Source organism: Mytilus trossulus, chromosome 1 (assembly GCF_036588685.1).
Source record: "Mytilus trossulus isolate FHL-02 chromosome 1, PNRI_Mtr1.1.1.hap1, whole genome shotgun sequence".
NCBI classification, from domain to species: domain Eukaryota; kingdom Metazoa; phylum Mollusca; class Bivalvia; order Mytilida; family Mytilidae; genus Mytilus; species Mytilus trossulus.
Genome location: NC_086373.1, coordinates 79,733,495 through 79,759,215, shown reverse-complemented (window position 1 = coordinate 79,759,215; position 25,721 = coordinate 79,733,495). Strand labels below are relative to the sequence as shown.

The following is a 25,721-nucleotide window of genomic DNA, read 5'->3' as shown; positions in this document are numbered from 1 at the left end:
CAATGCAGACAAGATTATTAACTGATGCTGATTAGCTGGTTGATACATTTGTCTTTAAAAATGACATATTAGGATCGCAATTGTGCAATGTGGATAAATTTATCGGTTTCCAAGAGGAAAATTGGTAGCGCGTCATCCCTACAATGGTTACCGTTTCTACGATTGTGAAAATGAACTGGCGTAATGGGGAGATAATTTTGACGAAGAAGAATCCTGACTGAAAAGACTCATCAGTGACAACAATCACTCTGATTCATATAACTAGTATAATTAAGATGCATGATTTCTTGATGACAACATAGGTATTATGTCAGCACTCCCATGGGAACAAACTTTAATGATGTCCTCTCACTAAATATTTTAAAGTCTTTTGAATAATTTGACGCATCTGTCCCATCGAGCTGGAAATAAAAGATGAAACAGATTCAGTTCAGTCTGTCTCATCGTCTTAACTTACATATAGAAATTGACAATGAGGGTCGGCTTGGAACAAAGTTTATGACAAAAGAGATGTTTCTGCTTCATGATTGTGAACCGTCAATTTCTATGTAGGAACATAACAGCAGCGCCTGCATAAAGTGTATATATATATCTCAGTTGATGAGCTATTCAGAGCTTGTATTTTCTATCATGATTTCTATCATAGAGTGTTGCTGTTCGAAAAGAAGTTCAAGAGTTCCAATTAAAGTTGTAATCATCCCTTTGAAAAGTTTACGGACGACATCACGAGTTGTGTGTCCGTGATGGAATATCTAGTTCACAGATGACGACCGATAAGTTCCAATTGTTATAACCACACTTCCGTCCTCTTTTTATCACGTGTGATCTAACGAATCCACCAGGTTCGTACGTCTATGAGCAACACGAGAGATGCAACATGTGAAGCAGGATCTGCTTATCCTCACCGAGCACCTGATATTCCCGAGTTTGTGGTCGTGATGTACCGGATTTTTTTCTGGTAGACTAGCAGATTTATATTCGTTTTTGTCTTTATCTTTTTTTTTTTAAAGTAAAATATCTTCAAACAAATTGTAATTACCCTCCAGATATCTTTAAATTAATTGATCTGAGAAAGAAGTATATAAATAAAGTCAACAGTAGTATACCGCTGTTCAAAACTCATAAATCCATGGACAAAAAACCAAAATCGGGATAACAAACTTAAACCGAAGAAAACGCATTAAATATAAGAGGAGAACAACGGCATAACACTTAAATGTAACACACACAGAAACGGTCCGAGCATCAGAAAAAATCCCACGAGAATAACAAATATAACTGACTCATCATGTAAACATTTGAATGTATAAATGGCTCTATTCCAAACACTAGTGCAACTAGTGGAGCAGGAAATTAATATTTTTAACGAGCTCCTTTGTTCCACACGATCTTGACGTTCTGATACGAATCGTTGTGTCGAAATTATAGTTTTCTGTCTAATGCTTATAATCTGTTAACAATCTTTTCTCTTTTTATTATTTAATTTTAATACATTGTGTTGTCTGTCCAACTTCAATTGATGACCACAGCCGATCCTTTTGTTTTTTTGAAGTTTCTACAAATGTTTTTAGGTAAACAATCCATCATGCGTTTATAAATATATGTGTAAATATATATAGACTACGACATTTCATTTGTAGAATGAATGTTAAGACATATTTTATGGCACGTCGTTAATTAAATAATTATTTAATTAATTCAGTGCATATTAATTTCCCCTTGTGGTTAGACGATAATACAACAAATGTCAAAGTTTAGTCAATAAATATGAATTTATATGGCTACTTTTATTACGTCACCAACACTGTTTTTCGTCAGACCTGCACTTTTTGAGAAATATCCGTAGAAAGAACAGCTAAACATTCAGAGGTCCAGTTTACAGTTCAAAGCGTGACATCTATTTCATGAGCTGAATACAAAATAGACTTGTGTCTCGTTCATCACTCCGGAAGTAGCACTAATAAGCAACACTGTATGTAATGTATATTATAAATTCATGGAGCGCGTTAATAACTGTTGTTGGAATTTTGAGTTTCCATTCTACCAATGCACAGATAAAGCCAGGAGGAATAATGACACCAAAATTTATGAACAAAATTCTAAAGTTACATAATGACTACCGGAGAAGTGAAGGAGCATCAAATATGAAACAACTGGCAAGTACTGTATATAAGTCATTCATCCTTTTTTTCGTAGACCTTAAGCGTTCAAATGTTCTCTGTCTCTCGTTTAATTTAGAATATAAAAGGAGCACTACGAGTAAACTGATTTCCAGTTTAAAAAAAAGAAAGCAAGCTCGTTTCGGTTGGATTCATTGAGCAATTCCTATTGAACACCTGTACATGTGGTTGTCGTCTCTTTGTTGATTTTGTATTTTCTTTATTTATTTATATCTACCAACAGTTAGACTCATTAGGCAACCCTCTATTTTCACCTGTAAATTTCTTTGAAAAATGTCTCATTGAGATTCCAACGGTGATATATGTTTGTTTTGTTCACGCAACGTTGTCAATATATTTGAATTTGATGCAACTGCCATACAAGTGAGAGGTTAAGCTAACTTTTAAACCAGGTTCAATCCATCATTTTCTATGTAAGAAAATGCCTGTAACAAGTTAGGAATATGACAGTTATTATCCATTCTTTTGATGTTCTTTGATGTGTTTGAGCTTATGATTTTGCCATTAATTTTTGAATTTTCCTCGGAGTTCAATTTTTTATGATTTTTTTTTTTTATTAAGTGAGAATCGGCACGGCGAGTGTCAATTTATAGCAGGGAATGGTTATTCTTTCGATGCATCCGGTCTCGTCTCGTTCTTTTTGGAGTTCGTGCTATTCCTGCAGTCTGTATTTCCTTGATTTTTCTTTTCCTGTTTTCTCTGAACATTGGTCATGTAATGTCGCCTTAATCGGACGTAAATTGCATATAGCTATATGGTAACTTTGTTATTTTGGTCTTGAATGATATATTGTTTGATTAATTGTTTTTAATATAAGTGGAGATAGCTTAGAAAATTCTATAAAACAGCTTATAAAGGATTGTACAGAGAAGCAAAATAGACTTTAGTTTATAAACCGGATTTGTTTTTTCTATATCGGTTTATGAATTTTGAACAGCGGTATACTACTGTTGCCTTAATTGTTGACCAAAATACTCTCTTGGTCTTTCTTTTTTCTGAAAGCACATTAAAGTTACACTATTCTCGAATTCAGATTCATAAATATATCGTATATAGTGTGTAGTTGTCTTTCTATTTACACAAAAAGGTGGCCTTCCAATGCATCATATTTGCAACAACTTCACAGCTTGAAGCTTGAAAAAAATTAGTAACGCAAATTCTTCATTGTATTTTTGAAGATACCGATAGTATGATCAATATTGATATGTGCTGGTAGATATAACGACAAGTGTAAAATACAATGTATCCGTAGTCATCTGTGATATGTGTTATAAATGACACCAACTTTTCTATGTAAAACCCATGGTTTAATAGTTTCCCTTTTATTAGCAATAATATAATCGGAATATCAAGATAGGGCACGCATGCCGTTGAAATCGTATCAACTTTGAGATACCGGTATTTTTACATTTGCACAGGTGCCGTTGGACTGTTGTTAAGCATAAATTGAAAGTTTACAATAGGAACATTGTTATTTCTTTCGGTGTTATGTTTAGCCCTCAACCCTACCCCATTGTGATTTTTTAGAGGTTTGAAGCAGACTTAACTTGATATAATTTCCAAACACACCGGCTAATAAAACAGTCACCACAATTTGAAATATTCAGTGTTATTATACTTCAGTATGTTTTTTCTAAATAAAAAAATAATGAGATAGTTGTGCTATTTCATTCCATAGACTATTTGCCAGTCAATAGTTTTAAAGACTATTACCCTGGGCCCAGTTTCACGAAGCTGTCTTAGGACTAAGACATGTCTTAGGATGGTCTTACGACATATCTTAGTCCTAAGTGGGTTTCACAAAGTGGTCCTAAATTAGGACATCTCTTAAAGTTGGTCATAAAGTTAGGACAACTCGAGAGGTGTCTTATGATGGTCTTAGGATAGTTATACGTTTATTTATACAAATTACAATTATTTTTTATATTAATTTTGAAAAAAAGATCTTATTATCATCTAATTATCTATTCTCCTGTTCCTGCTTTTAACGTATTTTTTCTAGATTGACGGATTATCATGATTTGTCAACAATGTAAATTCGATGTATAATTGATATCAAGATTGCACGATTTTATCCCTTAACCTTTTATAACCAATAAAGTCGAAATTGAATTCAACTCACTTGTACCAAAAAAAATATCATTTTATATTCTTGTTTTCTTAAATTTCATTAAAAATTTCATACTTATATTGATGTATTGTTTGAAGATAATTTATAAATAAATGACTTTTACTTTTTTTATATTTATTTTGCAAATTATGTCATTTATATTGAGAAATACGTTTAGAATAATGTATTGTAAGACATACTACATTTACATGATTTTTTTCCGTAAATCATATTTATATTTGAAAATTTAAAGAACTTGCGACAGGTTTATGATGTCTTAGCTAAGATCATCCTAAGACAGCTTCGAGACGAGGTCTGAGATATGTCCTAGGATAGTCATAAGAGGATCATAAGACATGTCCTAAGGAATGTCTTATGACATGTCTTAGGATAGCTTCGTGAAACCGGCCCCTGGTTAATAGTTTCATAAGCATCTTTCCCGTACATGTTCATGCTTATTTGTCATTGGACAATAATGATGTCATTGACTATTTTGCTTGGAAACGTCAAACTCTAATATTGTAAACCGTATATCTGTTTGTGTCAATTATAATTTCACTTACAAGAAGCAATTATAAGAGAGAGAAAATCTTTACGCGCATTTTTTAAAGATCTAAAATATAATACCTTATTCATAATATGGGTTCTGTAGTCGTATTCTAAAAGTGAATTTGCGTTTGGTGTACTTTAGCTTAAAGGTATCATATGCACGGAAATTTAACACAAGTTTTTCTAGTCTTGATTGCAATTAATGAAATATTTACAAATACAAGAAGAACTATAAAACAAACGTTTAGTTCATCTTGTGCATGTCAAGTTATGTGACATTTTTTTTCTTTTCTTTCAGATGATATTTGTACACTTTTAGAAAATTAGTTAATTTGGTATATACAAACCCTTAATGACTTTGTTGTTCAGTATAATAAAACACCTAATGACTGGTTGTGTGAGTAATAGCAAGTATGTTGTCTCTTCGCATACCAACTATTGCTCTCGGCTTTGCCTCGAGCAATAGTTGGTATCTCAGGGACAACAAACTTGCTATTACCCTCACACCCAGTCAATAAGTGTATGATATTGATTTGTCCTGATGTTGTCAGTTTGTTTTTGACTTAAAGCTCGAATGTCCATTTACTATCTTTCGCCTCTCTTCTTTGGGTAGATACACCACTATGATGTATAGCGTATGTAAATTCAATAGTCAGATTTATTCATTTACGAATTTTATAGATAGAGGGAAAGGATAAAATGTATCATACAACACAGCAGCAAATTTCATGCAAATCATTCTTAAAAGATAAAATGCAGGTTTATAAAAGAATTATCTATCATCTCGTGTATAACGATGTTAATGTTTATGTATATATAAATTGTTTCCTTAAATAGAGATGGAGTCGAAAATTGCAGAATGATGCTCAAGCCTGGGCTGGTAAATGTAGATATGCACATGCATATGGTAAATGGGGAGAGAACGTATTTAAAGCTGAATCTTTTTTGCCTGATGATGTTCTTATAGAACGGGCTATCAGTGAATGGTACTTTGAAAAGATGAGCTGGAAATTCACACCTGATTGTTCAGAAGCTTGTCATTACACACAGGTATGTCTTGTTTCTTAATAATTACTTTAAAGTTTAGTGCAAGTTTTGTTAACCTGCCAACATTTTTATCGACCAAGCATTAATGCGATATAATATTATGACAATGTTGTCAATTTAATGGTTGTATCAACTCTAACTGAATCATTCAAACAAGTTCATAATGATCTATTATAACACTTTTAGTCTAAAAACTTCATTTTTATGAATCAGTTTTAAATATCTTTTTTTAATTAGATTTATAGTCACAAATTTCTTTGACAAATATTTCATAATGTAATAAAAAGTCGAATATTTGTGAAAATTTCCGCTAAATAATAATGATCGATTTGTTTTTTTCTCTGATCATTTATTTTTATTTATTATTTATATAGTACAAATGCAAAAACAGTAAAATCTGACAATTTGTAAATCCCGATTTACATAAAAACAAAGAAATAATTGATTTTTAGGTATGATAATAACGATGAATCAGGCCTGTCTAACACGCAAACATTTCTTGAGAAAAATTATTATTAAAAAAATAAGAATAAAAATCAACGTTATAATTAGTTTATTATAGTGTCACAAATTTATATGATTATACTTAAGTGTAAGTCTGAAAAGAATATTTGCATTCTTAAGTTTCTAGTCAAATGAGAAATACCAAATTCTACAAATGACAAAAACACATTTTTTTGTGGTGTGATATACTTAATATATAGTATTTGATTACCTAACAAGTTTCCTATTATTTTATTCTCGCGTATATAAATTTGAATTTAGTTACATTTTAGACTGTTTGAGATTTTTTAAAACGTTTTACTCGGAAATATAGGATAGCATTTGACTTTTTAAACGCAACAATTTTATATAATTGTTATACATAATACATACTTTAAACATTACATATAATATGCTTAACAACCAGACCAAATTCTTGTCTTGAGGTTTTTGTATCATTGATATAGATATATCTTGAAAAATATTTAGAATTGAAGAATTGTACAAAAAGTTCGTAAAATCGATATAACCATTTTTCTAATACCAAGGACCACAACTGTCGAAATATTCTTACAACCATGACGAAACTCTTATAGTTGATTACTTGACATTAGCAAAGTTTTTGGTGACTGTATAGAGCAATGAGAAAATCTTACTATGTTGCTTCCAGTCAGGGTAATCTCATATATTATTACCATGTAAATGTTTGCTTAATTTTAATTAGGTTGTTTGGGCAGAATCTGAAGAAATAGGATGCGCCTTCAAACGTTGTACAACTTTATTTTTGGCAGAAGAGTTTATACCAAATGGTTGGATGTTGGTTTGTTATTACAATCCACAGTATGTAATTTATTATAATTATAAAAAATCAACAAATGCCATAAAATAACTGAATGACCAAACAATGCATGTGGAGGAATAGTTTTAACAACGACAAGTAAAAAGGGGAACAAATATGAAGGCGACAATAAGAAATACAGAAAAACATCATAGCTAAAAGAAAATAGACAAACTGGCCATAATTTGTTCAAAGGAACCAAAATTGAACAACATAACCCTGACAATAACCGAGTAGAAAATAATGTGTTTCGGAAAACTAGACTATAGTGTGACTATAATTGAGCTACTTTGGTTAAATGGCCTTCTTGCAAGCACAAACCGTCTATCAAGACAATCATGATAGCAAGAGCCATCATATCAACTTAGAGATATATCTTAACATGCAGAAACGAATGAAATAATGATGCATACAAATAAAAAGATCACAATAGGACAATTTAAATAATTTCTTGTCATAAAATATAGCTCTAAACCAATCCTCACTATAATTTTTTTGTTGAAATTGAAGATATGAACCATACTTTATTTATCTGAGATATCCCTTTTTACTAGTTAAATTGGATAAATGCAATCAATATGATCACCTCACTTTACATTATTCAATAAGTAAAATCACCATAGATACTAGGACTATATTTAGTATATACGCCAGACGCGCGTTTCGTCTACAAAAGACTCATCAGTGACGCTCGAATCCAAAAAAGTTAAAAAGGCCTAATAAAGTACGAAGTTGAAGAGAATTGAGGACCCAAATTCCTGAAAGTCTTGCCAAATACAGCTAAGGTAATCTATGCCTGAAGTAGAAAAGCCTTGGTATTTCAAAAAATTCAAAAAAAGGACATAGTTTACATAGCAGCATTTAAAGTTTAAGGACAGTTCTATCTTATTTTTATTCTTCTTGAGCCCCTTGTATGATATAAAGTACGTTGTAGAGAAGAGGAGCCAGTTGGTTACCAACTATAAGTTTATATTCATACACATATTTTAAAATACAGTGTATATAAACATCATCAGCTGCGATTAACCATTACAATATAAACTGAAAAGGGTTAACAATAAAGCGATCTGTAAATAAGACTGGATGTCAGCGGGTTCTCGGAGGGGTATTGATAGCAGACGATGTCTGCATAGAACACCCACACTAAGTTCAACAGTTATGTTCCTTACGTCGTAACTACAATCCCCTCCCCTTTCATAAATGTGACCTACCAAATTAGACTACTAAGCACTTACCGGATTTGTTATCTCATAAGCAACACGACGGGTGCCACATGTGGAGCAAGATCTGCTTAACCTTCCGGAGCACCTGAGATCACCCCTAGTTTTTGGTGGGGTTCGTGTTGTTTATTCTTAAGTTTTCTATGTTGTGTCATGTGTACTATTGTTTGTCTGTTTGTCCTTTTCATTTTTAGTCATGGCGTTGTCAGCTTTTTTTAGATTTATGAGTTTGACTGCCCCTATCGTATCTTTCGTCCCTCTATTACTCTGTTTTGATAACTTACACCATATTCTTCAATGTATCTAGCAAAACCACAAGCACTGTATCTTTTACTGTATAAAAAGTAAATTATAAAAAATACTGAACTCTGAGGTAAATTTGAAAGGAAAAATCTACTGCTAAAACATTCAAAAGAATGGGTAACAACAGTCATATTCCTAACTTTGTCTTATGTTGAAAATTTGGTTTGCAGAACGTTGGCGAGTCGGAATATTCGTTTCAAACTTATAAGTGATGACTGTAAGCAAGACTAGCAATTGACACAGGAAACATTATTTTATGCAGATTTAGGCTTTATCTTAATATGTATCTATTTTTTACAGAGGAAATATAATAGGACAGATGCCCTATACTCATGGTAAACCATGTGGTGCTTGTAAACCGGGATATTCATGTAGCCGGACACTTTGCGGTAGTATGTATATTTTTTCGTGTTGAATCAAAATCATACAATTGTTTTTTCCCAGTTACATTTTAATTGAATACAAATATAATTGTTATGGGTTTTTGTTTTTGTTTCATATTAATTTATATTTAATTGATAATTACCAAGCATTGTCTATTTCAATGTAAAATAGTCAAATGCTTGCATGGGACGTTCAGTAACAGAAATAGTTGTAGTTAGCAACAGATCACTGTTAGGCTAGAAACATACATTGAATTATTAATTAAAACACGTTTTGTGTTAACTTATAGAAGGAGCAGCGGCAGAACGGTATATGCGTCATAATAATCCACGCCCAGTACCTCCTCATAATACTAGACCAAAACCAGCACCTAGAGTTAACCGTAAGTAAACACGTGTGTTAGTGTTCAGTCATGGTGAAGGAAAGACGTAATGCACATGTTAATATTTGTAATACTCATTTTTAGCAATGCAGATGGTAGTATTGAAAATGCACATGTTATTAGTTTGTGGTGCAGATTTGAATTCAATGATATGCAATTCAAAAATTAGATAATGCACATTTCAAAAATGGTGATTATTGTGTAAATAATAGACAAAATGCAAATAATAATTGTTTGCAAACGTATCATATCAATTACTTAAAATGGTTTATGTCAATAGGTAATGCATACATAGATGGAAAGACTTACAATCTACATATTGAGATACAAAACTTCACGTAACTTAAAAAGCTAAATTATAATACACTCAATTCAAATTATGTCTAAGTAGTTACTAACTGTCATACGTGTTTAAATTTAGCTTGATTATGAAAACTGATTTTTGGCTAACTGTTTGCTACCTTAAAATCTTTAAAGCGTTGGTCCAAGAATATTACATCAAATCAGACTAACAAGCAAAAGTTTGATTTCCATTCAAGTCACTGTCTTTATTCTAACGTTTGAAACAAGTACACGATTCAATAGATCAACAGGTTTTTTCCTCGTTACCAAAATATTGTTTTCATTTGAAACGGAATAATTCAAAGTGGTATAAGAAGCTTTATAAATAATAACTTCTTTATTTGCAAAACTTACAATAAACAATTTTGGTCTTATAAAATAGTTAAAATAGCAAAGTAATCAAGTTTGCAAAAGTAAACGTTCTCACCCCCAACAACTTCCATGTGATCTTTTATATTAATATCATACAATATTTTACCAAAAACAAGGGGCACCACCACCTCCAACACAACTCAGACACACCTCCCATTCAGCTCATCCTCACGCAAACAGACAAAAATCAGGTCCAAACGCTCAACCACCTCCTGGGTACAGATACCAACCAGCGGCCAATCATCCATCGAGACCAGCAATAAATCAACAACCAAGACCAGCAGCTCATCCTCCGCGACAACCAACTCAACCTGGTCGACAACCAGCGCATCCTCCACGGCAACAACTGCATCCTCCGGGACCACCTCATAATCCGGGAGCACCTGTTGGTCAATATCAGCCACAACCATATCAAAGTAATTCACAGCACTATAATCGAATATATACGTACATGTATAATATAATCTTTATAATATTCTACAGCATTTTCGTCTCTCTTGTTCAGAGTGTTAGATCACATGACCAATCTTTTGTATAATCTGTCGTTTATTGTTCAAACTTTTTACATTTACAATTTATTACCTGAAACCGCCTGTTCAAAATTATTCTTTTGTTTTCTATGTTTTGTCATGTGTACTATTGTTTGTCCTTTTCATTTTTAGCCTTGGTGTTTTCAGTTTATTTTCGATTTATGAGTTTGACTGTTCCACTGGTATCTTTCGTCCCTTTTTTAAAAACTATATTTGGTTTGACTGGACGAACACAGTCACGACCACCAGAGGGAATCGTCGATTCTTGTTGGATGATTTTCAAATCTCTTCTAACATGAAACAACAAGACGATATGATTGAAAATAGTATAGGGTATTGATGATTAGAGGACTCAACAAAAGATCCTCAATTATATAAGTCGAGGTGACAAACATGACTTTATAAAAAGCGGAAAGATTACATTTAAATCTATGGAATATCATAATCCATCTTCTTCTCTAAATTTACTTCGCAAATATTTACAAACTTTTCAAAATGATGCACGTCGGGCCGTATACAAATGATTCTCATTTTAATGGGACAATTATAACACACAAATTATGTGAAACAGGTTTAAATGTCTTGGAAAAGAAGGACGAAAGATACCAGAGGGACAGCCAAACTCATCAAACTGACAACGCTATGGCCTAAAATGAAAAGACAAACAGACAAACAATAGAACACATGACACAACATAGAAAACTAAAGAATAAGCAACACGAACCCCACAAAAAACTAGGGGTGATATCAGGTGCTCCGAAGGGGAAAGCAGATCCTGCTCCACATGTGGCACCCGTCGTGTTGTTCATGTTATAACAAATCTGGTTAATAGTCTAATTCGGTAGGTCACATTCATGAAGGGGATTGTAGTTACGACGTAAGGCACATATCCGATATCATCTGTGAAACGGTTATTTTAACGGCCAACCATCTGGTTATGGCGTCCGTAAAATTAACGAAGGGATGATTTCAACTTCACTATCTGGAACTCTTGGTTTAATACATTTCTTATGAGCAGCGACCCTTCATTAATAAAATCATGATAGGAAAAACAAGCACGGGAATATCGTATCAATGGGGAGATATATATACCCCGTATTCAAGTGCTGCTGAAATGTTGCTACTTAGAAATGGTAAGTTCACAATTAGAAAGCTGAAATCATCTCTTTTGTCGTAAAGTTTTGTTTTCAACCGACCCTCATTGTCAATTTTTATATCGCTATAATGTTAAAAGTAAAATCACAAAAATACTGAACTCCGCGGAAAATTCAATAAGAAAAGTCCTTAATCAAATGGCAAAATCTTAACCTCATACGAATAAATCGAATGGACAACTGTCACTTTCCTGAATTGGTAAAGCCATTTTCTTATAGAATGAAATTCAAAACAGTGTGGCTGTGGCTATTGATTGACAGATTAAATTCATCCATTGACTGGGACAATTGACGTGAACGTTTGTCTGTAACGACCACTGTTCACGACGTACCTACGATAGACGTTTAAACTGTGGGGTCACCAAAGGTTTCTAAACGCCTTTGATTATAAAATAATTCGAAAAATTAATCAGGAATAATCTTTATGTTTTGATTTATATAATTGATATAAATCAAAACATCGTGTTATTTCTGATTAATTTTTCGAATTACTTTATTTAGGTGTTGAGAACCTTTGGTGACCCCGTAGTTTAAGAGTCTTTAGAGTGTATAGTGATCAGTGGTCGTTACATACAAACTTTCACCTAAATTGTCCTAGTCAATGGATGAATTTAATGTGTCAATCAATGGCCACAGCCACACTGTTTTGAATTTCATTCTAGCTATAACAAATAGTACTTATAGACAATCAGATTTTCATTTTCTGTTAGACAGCGTAAATCAAAGATAAGAGGGAAAATGTAAAATTATGAAGGAAAAAAGTAAAGTGTGACTTACTTTCATTCTAATTATTGAAACTGTAGGGATTGTACATTACCATACATGTTAAAAAAGAAATGAATATTTCTAGGTTAAGAAAACTGAAGGTTTTTATCAAAATTGTTTATTTTCATGCTATTTGAAGGAGATAAAGGAAGTTCCGTTTTCTGGAAAACCATTAAATGTCTCACTATTTAGCAATACAACCACATTGTGAAGAACGATAGTGATTTCATCATGAGTGGTAATGTTGATACAAATCCAAAGATCCATGACAAACACTGACAATGCAAAGCAAAGTTTGACATAAGATTTGTGTTTTTATTCAAAGAAACTATCCAATAATCGTTCAATTTCTAATGTGCATTTATCATTGACTGTCTTTCTGATATGCGACGTTAACTTCCAACACTCGAACTAACAATTTTGTGAGACAATGAAATCTTCACCGAAACAATAATATAATTACCAATGAAGAAATAAGATAGGAAGATCAGATATACGATGCTCACTAACATTGATCTCTTATTAACAATTTATATACCAAAAGGTACGATAAAATCGGGATTTTCGGTGTGTTAGACACCTAATGTTGTTTCATTAATCAATCACTTACTACCATCTAACATCAAGGAGTTACTAAAAGATTATAGAGGTATATCCACATATATCTTTGGGACATTCTAACTCAAATTATTCAGCGGTTGGTGTAATCCTTTATTGTACTTCCAGGATTGTAGATATAAGAAGATGTGGTACGAGTGCAAATGAGACAACTCTCCATCCAAGTATATTTATCAAAAAAAGAAGCCGTTGAACTACAATTTTTCTGCGATAGTTCTAGAAAACTGATGTGGTCGTCATGACTTTTGATGAACTATTTGTAACTGATAAAGATAACTATAGTCATCTTTGATTTGATAGTCTTTCAGATTTATTTATTTAGCAATATGAAATTAAAGTGTTTCGAAATGTGTGAAGTAAGTTTCGTTTTATATTTATGCTTTTTTTTTTATTGTTTACTAACAATTGCCATTTCACGTTTGTATATCAACAGAGGTAGAATGAAAGTACATCATATATTGTCGAACTAATTTTGTGTTGATAGCAGGTATTTTTCACTTATTAGGTCAAAAACGAGCTCACCCACCTCAGCCTCAAGCAACCGCTCAAGTTCAGTATATATCGGGAAAAGTCCTAACCGGTAAAGTACATTCATAATTAAAAAAAAAATTACAACTTTAAACGTGTTTCTATCACCTTAAATTTTCTTTAATATCGCTATTTCTATTGACCAGGGCAATTACTGTTTGTGAAAAGTCAAGCTCAACACACTTGGAAATAATTGATAAAAGTTTTAAACTTGCATTCCCGCTAATACTAGTAAACCTTTTCAATTTGGCAGTTGTTACTTTTATGAAATAGAAATTGCGGAATAAATGTGAAGAGATTGAAGGCCGTACTTAAACCTATAATGGTTTACTTTTTAAATTGTTATTTGGATGGAGAGTTGTCTCATTGGCACTCACACCACATCTTCCTATATCTATTGGACAAAGTATAAATATGACATCCATGCATCAACACAAGATCATCAAAAACAAACATCTAACATTATGCTGACTGTTATCCAATTGTGTATTTTGCCTGTTCGTGTATGACGTGGTTAACATACATACACTACCATTTTTAGGTTGGATGCCAGTAAAGACACCACCAAAATCAAACAACAATCAAACAAGTTTTCTTCCAACTCCAGGTATGAATATATTTCTTAGAATAGTTTTGATCTGCTAAATTAATCAAATAGTTGGCTGGCTCTGTTTTAGTCCTGGTATCTATGATGAGTTTATTGGCTATTTGGGCAACTTATAAAATTTCAAGAATACATAACCAGCGGAAGTCAGTCTTGCTGCTCTTTGTAAGATTCATATAAAATGTGTCATTTATCACAACCTGTAGCTTGTAAAACAAGTTCGATGACCTATCATTTTATTATATAAATTTTTAGTATATTAAAATGTATAAAAACTTTAAGCAAACTATTAAAAAAAGATCTAATGTTTCATTCATACTCCCGTTCTAACTTTATCTTACTTTAGGTGAATTATGTAGGCAAGAAAAACACAATGTCATCAAGTACGCATTTCAATAGACAATTGTATTGACCTTTTACTGATGTGCATGTGTTTGGTTTAAATGTTGAGAATTTACTCAGTCTAAATAGCTGTGTGAAGATATGTTGAGACGGGTTTTGGCGAGTCAATTTTGAAATTGTGTAATTTATCATTTTCGTCACATTAAGTTGTTCGAAAAGTGATATTCGTCTGACAAAGCGACATAACTCCGATCCATATTGGTAAAATCGTATGTGTTTAAGTGTTGTGGTCTCTTTGTTACATGTTACCAATACAAATGATAAATTGGATGCCAATTGAAATAGTTAAAATGATTTTATGGTGCAGAATGCCCCTTATTAACAATATTTTGCAAAGCCTTTTGAAAAAAATTAATACTGTTGTATATCTTATCCGAAAGTGACATTTATTTCAATTGCATTCGGAAAATATGAATTTTATTGGGGAATGCAAATTTTCATATTTGCTCACACAAGGGACATCAGAAGTTACTAAGAATATAAATCTGATTTGACTATCGGATGCTTTTTAGTGTTTGGTATATATTCATAATAATGCCTTAATTTATATACACAATTAATTATTTAGCATGTACGGTTCTATATTCCTGCAACTTCATAAACAGAAATGTATATTTTATTTCTTCAAAAATCATACTTTAAGGTGGTACCCAACACTTGCACTAAAATTAGTTGGACACTTACTTTGACCCTTTTACAAAAATTTTAAAAATTTCATAAATTTTGAATCAACCGTTTTGTCAGAAAAATTACACTGGTTATATAGCAGTTTGACAAACAACAATTTTGATCATTGAGAAGCTTAATATTCCTTTTACAACACAACGTAATTAAAACGTTTAGCTGACTTTACAGAGTTATCTCCCAGTAGTGTTAAGTACCACCTTAGCTAATATTTTTGCTACTAACATTTTTCAATGTTTTAGTTTTGTCTGGAAATACAATTATCAAAAGTGTGAAACCTGTACCAACAAAACCACGACAAGAGCAAAATCCATATTCAGGTGGGCGTTCGGCACCTTCAACTCAGATTAATGGAGTTCAACAATATCCTCAGCCATCACCTGTCCAACACCAACAACAATATTCTGTTCAAAAGCAAATACAACAGCAGCAGCCGCCAATTCAACATCAACCAAAACCTGTATTTCAACAACAAACACATTTTAAATACCAACAACCAAAATCACAACCTCCCGTTCCTGTCAACACTCAACAACACTCTGTACACCAAGCCCCTCAACAACAGCAACAACAGCATCAACAGCAAGCACCTCAGCCATACAGACAGCCACAACAACAATCACAACACGTACCTAAACAGCAGTCTCAGCAAAACTACCAGCCAGCTCCACAACCTTATATACAGCAGCAACAATACCAGCAAGTACCGGTATCACAACATCAGCAAGCAGTCCAGTCAGCACCACAACCATATATACAGGCGCAACAATCTCAACAAGTACCGTTACCACAACATCAGCAAGCAATCCAGTCCGTACCACAGCCATATATACAGCCGCAACAATCCCAACAAGTACCGGTACCACAACATCAGCAAGCAATCCAGTCCGTACCACAACCATATAGACAAACACAACAGTCTCCCCAAGGAGGCCACCAACAATATAGACCCCAACCTAACACTAATCAAAGACCAACTAATCAGAATCCTGCTTATGCTCCTCAACAATATCAAAATCCTTATCCAGTGAATACCTCCAATCAGATACCACATATTCAACAAGGATCTGTACAGCCATACCATCCGAATGGTTATCAGGCGCAAGGTAAACAATAGTAATTAAAACTGCACTTTCTCTCAAAAAATATTTTGATAAATTATCGAAAAGTCATAAAAAAATACACATTAATTCAAAACACTTAATAATCAAAAATCATTTTCAGAAAATTGATATATGTTCTTAAGTGGTGTGAGTATATGTACACAACATATAGAAAAATACATTGAGATTATAGTTTCAGTCGTTAATCATTATGAAAAAATATCTCTTTTAAGTCTATACAATTTTGGTTTTTTGAGAAATTCTGTAAATCCAAAGATGTAAAAACACCAGTCTAATACTTGTTTATCAGATAAAAAATATAATTATCACAATTTTTTTCTTATTTCATATCACAGACCAACAGTACCCTCAATACCAGAAACAGTGGTCTCCTCCACAAGCTCCCGCACCAGTGCCAGCTTATCAACAGCATCAGGAACAAAGACGTCCACAACCTGCTCCACAGCCTGCTCCACAGCCTGCACATGTCTTTGTTGGTAAATACATTTATGACTAAAATATCCTTCTTTTTTTTAAATAAAAAAAATGTTATTCATTTCGAATTTGTATAGACTGTCAGAAAATTATATTCCCCTTTTTGTGGTAACTTGAAATTGTGGTGGACTACACGGCTCTCTAGATATCACAAGTTCTAAGACATGTGACTACTATCTTTACAAACCATCTTTGTAAAGAATCACTCTGATTCAAACAAAAAATTCTCTGGTACTGATATTATCAAGATGCTTGATTTATTGATTGACAACATATGTGTTACGTTCGGAGAACGTGTTTTTCAAAAGACTGTCGGCATTCCAATGGGAACAAACTGTGCACCTCTACTTGACGAGTTGTTTCTTTATTATTATGAGGCTAACTTCATGCAGGAACTTCTTAGGAAGAAAGATAAGAAATGAGCAATATCCTTTAACTCTACTTTGCGCAATATAGATGATGTTCTTTCACTAAACAATTCAAAATTTGGTGACTATGTAGAACGCATCTATCCCATCGAACTAGAGATAAAGGATACTACAGATACAGTTAAGTCGGCTTAATATCTTGACTTACATCTAGAAATTGACAATGAGGGTCGGTAGAAAACAAAACTTTACGACAAAAGAGATGATTTCAGCTTTCCAATTGTGAACTTTCCATTTCTAAGTAGCAACATTCCAGCAGCACCTGCATACGGGGTATATATCTCCCAATTGATACGATATTCCCGTGCTTGCATTTCCTATCATTATTTTCTTGATAGAGGGTTGCTGATTACAAGGAAGCTATTAAACCAAGAGTTCCAAATGGTGAAGTTGAAATCATCCCTTCGTAAATTTTACGGACGCCTTCACGAGTTGGTTGACCGTTATGGAATACTGTGGATTCATTTATCGTGGGTATCAATGTTCGTGGTTTCAGGAAAACCTGAATATTCGTGGATATTCAATTTCGTAGTTTTGACAAAGTCTGCATACATTCCATTTAGAATGTTTATAATTCGTTGAACATTTAAATTCGTGGTTCTCTTGTACCCATGAAATCGACGAAAATTGGTATCCAACGAATATTAATGAATCCACAGTAACCGTTTCACAAATGATATCGGATATGTTCCTTACGTCATAACTACAATCCTCTTACCTTTCATTAATGTGACCTACCGAATAAGACTATTTACCGGATTTGTAATCACATAAGCAACACGACGGGTGCCACATGTGGAGCAGGATCTGCTTACTCTTCCGGAGCACCTGAGATCACCCCTAGTTTTTGGTGGGGTTCGTGTTGTTTATTCTTTAGTTTTCTATGTTGTGTCATGTGTACTATTGTTTTTTCTGTTTGTCTTTTTCATTTTAAGCCATGGCGTTGTCAGTTTGTTTTAGATTTATGAGTTTGACTGTCCCTTTGGTATCTTTCGTCCTTCTTCTATAGACAATATATCACTATGATAGCGTGGTTAACTACATGTCGTTCAGGTATCAATAGCTCAATAGCAAAACCTTACTGTAGGCAAACTATTACTTTGATACGGTGGTGGACTGCAGGCTCTCTTGGTATCACTAGTTCAATAGCAAAACATTATTAAAGGCAGTATATTACTTTGGTAGCGTGGTGGACTACAAGTTCCTCTGTATATCACTAGCTTAATAGCAAAATTTTACTGAAGGCAAACTATCACTTTGATACTGTGGTGGACTGCAGGCTCTCTTGGTATCACCAGTCCAATAGCAAAACATTATTAAAGGCAAGATATTACTTTGGTAGCGTGGTGGACTACCGGTCTCTCTGGGTATCACTAGCTTAATAGCAAAACATTACTATAGGCAATGTATATTTCTTTGGTAGCGTACGTGGTGGACTACATGTCCCTCTGGGTATAACTAGCCCTATAGCAAAACATTACTATAGGCAATATATAACTTTGGTAGCGAGTTTGACTACAGGTCCCTCTGGGTATCACTAGCTTAATACTTAATAGCAAAACATTACTATATGCAAGAAATTACTTTGATAGCGAGTTGGACTACAGGTCCCTCTGGGTATCAGAAGCTCTACGACAAGTCCTTACTATAAACAAGATGTAACGTTGATTTGATGTTTGTCGCAAGTCTCTCTGGATATCAAACCCAATAGACCGTTCTGACTGTAGGCCAGCTATTACTTTGATATTGAAACCTATTATTCATAAGTGGAAATATCAATTTTGTTAAGGGTTAAGATTATCTTCCCGATGCACAGTTACTACTCTTAGCTAACTGCTGTGTTCCTTTTGGGTGATACTCTATGTGCATTAAAGTCTTCAGGGTTTTATACTTGTGGATATCACAATTGCTTCAGCATGTCAACTATAAAACATTATTATGTTCGAAACATTTCAAATTAATTCAAATGAGGACTCACTTTGCACCAATAATGGTGGATCTGTTTCTGTATTGCTACGAGTTACAATTTATATATGACTAAAATTAGCAAAGACCCATCACAACAACATCTGAATCAAAAACGTTATAACACTTTTAGATATTGGGATAACATATTGACTCTAAATAATGTCGATTTCAGTATGTACAATTATGAGATTTATCCTGCTTAACTGATTTTGCATAAAGCTAATACCAGCAACGAATACTGCCCGTTTTTGGATCTTGATATCTATATGTTTCGTGGAAAGCTTAAAACGGAATTTTACGATAAACAAGATATTTTTTTCATTTCCTATTGTTTAAAATTATCCTTTTTTAAAGAGACGATGTTCCCTTGATGCCATCTTATGGTGTTCATATATCTCAACTTGTAAGATTCGCTCATGTATGTTTCAATATAATTGATTTTATCGAAAGAAATCGCTGTTTTACTTAAAAAAAATATTACACCAGGGTGTTCAATATCACAAACTTATTCCTTCATGTCCTGCTCTTTGTTCATTTTAATATGGGTAGGTATTATTATTGTCAGTATTGTACACCGGCAGCTTATTTTAAATAACAATTTTAATGACAAACCTTTAAACAGATTTATGCAGAAGGGATATATTTCGATACTGTTGTCAGGTCATTTAAGATTGCATCTCTTTAATTAATATCGATTCACTCAAAGGGTCTTTGCATCCGAAAATTGACACATAGATTCCTAAACCAGTTGTTGGTATGATACAGAATCTTTTCTATTTATGAATGGATGTACCAAGCCAGGAACAGGAAAATGTTACTTAACCCCTAACTGGAGGGACTTTACTAGATTTTCATGTGATGAAGACACACTCTTTCAATCAGTTTAATTGAGTTCTGGAGCAGGCATGTCAGTTGATTAGTAGTCCTTTGTTAATTTGTGTTAAAATTGTCATTTTGATAAGTTTCTCCTGTCAACATCGGACTCAGATTTCTTTAACACTGAGTTAAACTATGGGGTACTGCTGTGTTTATTTATTCTACATTTGGTGGAGATATTTTTGATCTCACAAAATATGTTTAATCCCGCGGCATTTTACGCATTTCTTATGTCAGGAACCACAAGCAGTTGCTAGTCTTGTATGGTTTTTTTTTTTATTTCTGGTCTTTTGGTTGTTTCGGAGTTAAGCATGACGTCCATTTTCTATGAACTAGTATACATTTTAAAAGTTGCCAACTGAAGCCCGACACGGGAACGGGATTATGTTTTTTTCTGTTTTGAAGACCTATTGATGGCTTTTGACTCTTAACTGCTCTTGTTTGCAAAATAAAATTGTATTTCTTATAGTTCAAACAATATGCACTAACATCATGTTCAAATGAAAAGTAAATCCCCAAAACGTCCAAAAATTCATATTCAAGACGTTATAAAACGGGTTTGTAATTTTTCCGTTACTCATTAATTAAATAAGGCTTGACATACAAAATTGGAATTATCAAATCTAAAATCAACTGTAAAAAAGTTTCAGTGTTGCAGGAAACACATATGGTCATAGCTCACAACTATGCTACAGTTATGTGGTGCCGATTCTTCGTCAAAGCTTAACAAAATAGCAGTTGAGAAGGCTAGAGGGACGGGTACACAGATCTCGAAAATAAATAAACGTTTTGTTTTCATCACAAGTTTTATTTATACACTATTATTTGTTACTTTTTGTTATACTACAAAAATCAACCAAAACCAAAAAAATCAGTTTATTTTGTCCCAAGATGATTTTTAAAATGTTTATATCGTTGAAAAAGCTTCAAATTATCTCCCTTTGGTGCAAAAATGCAATTCTAATATGACGTCCTTATTACGCTAGGTAAACAAAGCCGTGTTCTAATGAGCATAAAAAAATATGTTTGACACATGCGCACGAACTTACTGTGTATATATACGTAATTTCCATCGTTATCCTTTAAAATGTATACATTTAAGCAGCTAGCATAAACTTTTATTACATATTTTTATAAAACAACATATATTTACCCTGCTCGTGGTTTTTAAACTATCAAATATGAATTGTAATGCACAGACTCCTCGGGGAGGAAACATGGAAAAAAAAAACTTTTATTTGGTATTTTCTTACGCTTCGACCTATAAAAATACTTCATTTGTCCTATAAGAATCGAAATAATTCCATCATGTCATGCTCTATGCTCATTTAAACATGGGTAGGCATTATATTTGACCACATTTTACACCTCGCTAACGCTCAGTGTAAAATATCGACAAATATAATGCCTATCCATGTTAAAATGAGCATAGAGCATGACATGAAGGAATTATTTCTTAATTGTTTTGTGACCTACATGTTTTAATAATTTTTTTCAAATAAACTTTTTTTGGAATTTCTGTAATATAGTTATTTTTCATTTCGATTTTGCCTCTATTATCCTAATGACAAGCATGCATGCTTCCTCAGAAGTCAGTTTGTAAGCTTAAATGAACGGTGACCCTACTATTCTATTTTATTTTTACATTAAGTATATTATGAAGTTCATACATAGAAAAAACAGCAAAATTCTATATTTGAAAAAAAAATGGATTTATACCCTCGAGCCCCCTTAGGAATGGTAATGCATATCTACTCCATAAAAAATGTTAAAATTTGGTGATATAAAACACATTATATTCATTATAGTTATCTGAATAATAAAATGTATTGTTTGTTTCATTGTAGATCCACGTCCAATATACGTCCCTCCTGCACCAGTACCATTAACAACCACGACTCCCGTTCCTCCTCCCCCTACATGTTATGATCAGGACAAAAATTGTAAACATTGGGAAGTTTATTGTACAAGTAACCCGTATGTTCACGATCATTGTCGGATGACATGCAGTACGTGCACTATACCAATGCCACCAATAGGTAATATAGTCATAGAAACGTTTTTTGAATAAATTGCTTATGATGAGACAAGTCAGGTTTTTATGGAATACGCCACCTCTTTTGGTCGGTACTTCGGTCATACGCTTTATTAGTTAAATAAAATAGCAGTAAATGTTCGAGATTAAATGAGGTTCTAACATAATTGTTGTACTTTCAAAAATTATAGACTTGTCTTAGATATGAAATATAAAACCACTGATATTATCAGTGCTGTCGATAACGCTTAATAAGGCAACAGTAGTATACCTCTGTTTGAAACTCATCAATCGATTGAGAAAAAATCAAATCCGGGTTACAAACTAAAACTGAGGGAAACGCATCAAAAATAAGAGGAAAACAACTACACAACAGAATCACAACATTAAAATGTAACACACATAAACGAACTTTAATATAACAATGGCCATTTTCGTGACTTGGTACATGAACCAGGTTGTGCCAAACCACCCGATTTTATGGCAACGTTAAATTTATTGCAAATACTTTCAAGACCATCAGAAGTAGGTCTTAAACTGCCGTTACCAATCAGCTTTGAATAGGTAGTATACAAGTTTATGTCACAAAGGTAACTAAAAAAACCCACGACAAACCTTGCCAAAAACGAAAAACGACAAAAGAACAAACAAGCCTTCAAAATATTACACAGAACACCAAAGACTTAACTACCCAAACACCATCAAAAACCGGGCAGCTCCGGAAGGGTTGATAGATCTTGCTTACTTATTCCTTTTTTTTCTTTTTTCTTAAAAAGCAAACTTTTTTCAAAACAGAAGTCTATTACGCTAATATCAGGTCAAATTTGATTAAGGGAATTTATTTTTATTGCTGATACTGATACACAGGTTGAGATATATATATAGAATACAATATAAATAAAGATTTAATAATGTTTCTATTATAGCTTACTCTTAACCAATAGTTTCTTGCATTAATTTATATATAACTATTTAAAAAACATTGTATCATCAATTTAGGCCCTGTTCACACCAAACGCCGTGTAGAGAAAACATGTTTACAATTAGTTTAGTGTAGTGTACACTGGTTTCACATTACATTTGTTCACATCTATACACCTTGTTTAGCTACCTGTACATTAGATTTGTTCCCACTTGTAAACTGTATGTCATTTAAATGTTCATTACGTAGAACTGAATTTGGAATTTGGAAATTTTTTCTAGCGGTAAGGGAACAACCATTTGACTTCAAAAGGGGGGTGGGGGATGAGAATGGAAATATTCCGATCCCCAATTTGATAAAATAAAAAATGGTCATACAGATGATAAAAAAAAATATTCTGAATCAAGAGTTTCCCCATATATTATAGTGTTAAATATTGAAAAAAAGTATTTGATCACCAGCTATTGATTTTTTTCAGGACAAATTTTGGTGACAAGTCGAAATCAATTTTAGCATTATATATAGTGGTAGCTGAGGGTGAAACAAACCAATTTTTTTTCAGGGCCAAAAACTGGAAACGTTTTTCCAAAACAAAATCCATAGCTCACCACCCCCACCCCCTTGCCTTTATGTTTTATACTCAACTATAATAGCCCCCCCCCCCCCCCCGAAAATCAATTGTTTGTTGTCTTATGGGTTCGGCAATAATGCTGCTTTGAGTCTTGATTAGGTGTTAATAAAATACGTTAAATTTTTTAACAAAAAAAAATCTGTAAAATTTAGACAACTAATTATTATCAAAATTATAAATTTTACTCAAAAAAAGTTTCCTTTTTAAATATATTCACGATAAAACTAATGTCCTTAATGCCTAGTATTGTGCACTTAACCTACACAAGGCCTACATTGACTATCGACTGTGTGTAGGTAAAACATGATTTAAACTACATGTAAACATTGAGTTTTATCAATGGGAACGCAATTGTTTTTTGTTTACGTGTGAGTTACACTAACACAACACCGAATTTAGGTCAATGTGAACACGGCCTTAGTGGTGTATAAAATACCCGACAATTTAATGCAACATACTTTATTTTTAGTGCCAGAAAAGGGAATTCACACAACTGCCTCTCCAACGACAACTCCTCAGTCGTCTTTAGTTCCTTCTAATCCACCGTCTACAATTACAGTTAGAACTGATCATCAAAGAAATCCAAATAGACATCCACCAAGTAGAACCCCACCACCACCAATGCACAATACATATCCTACAACAACAGCAGCATATTATCCACAAACGACAGGGTTTAACCAGCAACAAGCAGCAACTCAAATACCTGGACAAGGTACACAAGGTGTTCCTGGATTCGGACTATGTACAGACTTCGATAAACGATGCAAACAGTGGGCTCAATATTGTGGAATAGACGAATATGTGGATGATATGTGTCGATTAACTTGTATCACATGTCGTTAGTGCAATTAACTCTCTAAATCTGTCTTTTGTTGTATACTTAATGTATACAGTTCGTGCAATATGTTTCACCGTAAACATGTGATCGGTGTTTTTGCACGTTTTATGTTGAGGGATTTTTATTTTAAAGTTTTATGCCGTGGTTATGTCACCTTCCACGTAATTTATTCTTCAATCAATATTTGAATGAAGGTATAAATGACTTATTTGAACTTGGATAAACACTGTGACATTACTCCATACGTTATGTTTTATGATGCGAAGCCTGAAATCTGTTGGTGAAATTAAATAAGCGAACTTCTTCTATTCCGAAACGCATTGTTAGTGCAATAGTCAACAGTTCTAGTATTTGTTTCAGAGTATTGAGACAACTTATGTGTGGTCCCATTGAAACCCAAGTCACAATGTACAATTGTCATACTTATTCAATTTTCAAAATTTGTGCAAAGCGTTTTGCAGTACTATTATAAATGTACTTTAATCAGTCAATTTCCAGGCTATTTTACAATGTGATTTTTTAGTTCGAATCCATGACGAATAAATGTTCCGAACTCATGAAGCAACACTTGTGTTTCTATTTTACTTTGTCTTTCTCAGCAATATAATGTGTCTGCCATCGTATGGTGTTAACACCTTCCTTTTAAAATGTTACACTAATTCATGGACAAACTTAACTAACAAAAGCATGCTCCTTTCACAAAATCTGAAAAACTGAAATCGACACAACATAAGAGTTATGGTCGTCATTACGAATCGATTAACCGAAACAATATATCTGAACTTACTGACGACAAGTTTTGCTGTTATACATCTTTAGATATCAGAATAGTTGTCTGGTCTGTTATATTTAACATTTCTGTATAATTGTATTATATTTATGACATTTTGTCTCAGAGTGTAATACAAGTGAGAGGTTTAGCTTGCT

At 33.1% G+C, this 25,721-nt stretch overlaps 2 protein-coding genes across 5 annotated transcripts in view; both read left to right on the top strand.

The window, feature by feature from the left end:
• Positions 1 to 25,721, top strand: part of LOC134686613 (GDP-fucose protein O-fucosyltransferase 1-like) — a 340,651-nt gene that overhangs the window by 224,621 nt on the left and 90,309 nt on the right. The gene's annotated exons all lie outside the window — the stretch shown is intronic.
• LOC134686532 (uncharacterized) lies at positions 1,737 to 25,342 on the top strand. Of its 4 annotated transcripts, XM_063546201.1 has the most exons (12): positions 1,737 to 2,156; positions 5,677 to 5,889; positions 7,094 to 7,209; positions 9,031 to 9,122; positions 9,404 to 9,496; positions 10,327 to 10,626; positions 13,783 to 13,857; positions 14,347 to 14,412; positions 15,738 to 16,601; positions 16,955 to 17,095; positions 22,213 to 22,404; positions 24,423 to 25,342. In XM_063546201.1, exons 1-12 carry the CDS (start codon positions 1,980 to 1,982, stop codon positions 24,797 to 24,799), a joined length of 2,706 nt encoding a protein of 901 aa, XP_063402271.1. In that variant the 5' UTR covers positions 1,737 to 1,979; the 3' UTR covers positions 24,800 to 25,342. The 4 variants fall into 4 exon arrangements, with proteins under 4 accessions (XP_063402271.1, XP_063402286.1, XP_063402278.1 ...); XM_063546216.1 differs by lacking the exon at positions 10,327 to 10,626; XM_063546208.1 differs by lacking the exon at positions 13,783 to 13,857.

Bases quoted from the DNA above. Each gene is read 5' to 3' on its own strand.
- LOC134686532 (XM_063546201.1), top strand. From the start codon at position 1,980: ATGTATATTATAAATTCATGGAGCGCGTTAATAACTGTTGTTGGAATT. The intron at 5,890-7,093 runs GTATGTCTTGTT...AATTTTAATTAG, and splicing joins AAGCTTGTCATTACACACAG to GTTGTTTGGGCAGAATCTGA. The intron at 7,210-9,030 runs GTATGTAATTTA...TATTTTTTACAG, and splicing joins GTTTGTTATTACAATCCACA to AGGAAATATAATAGGACAGA.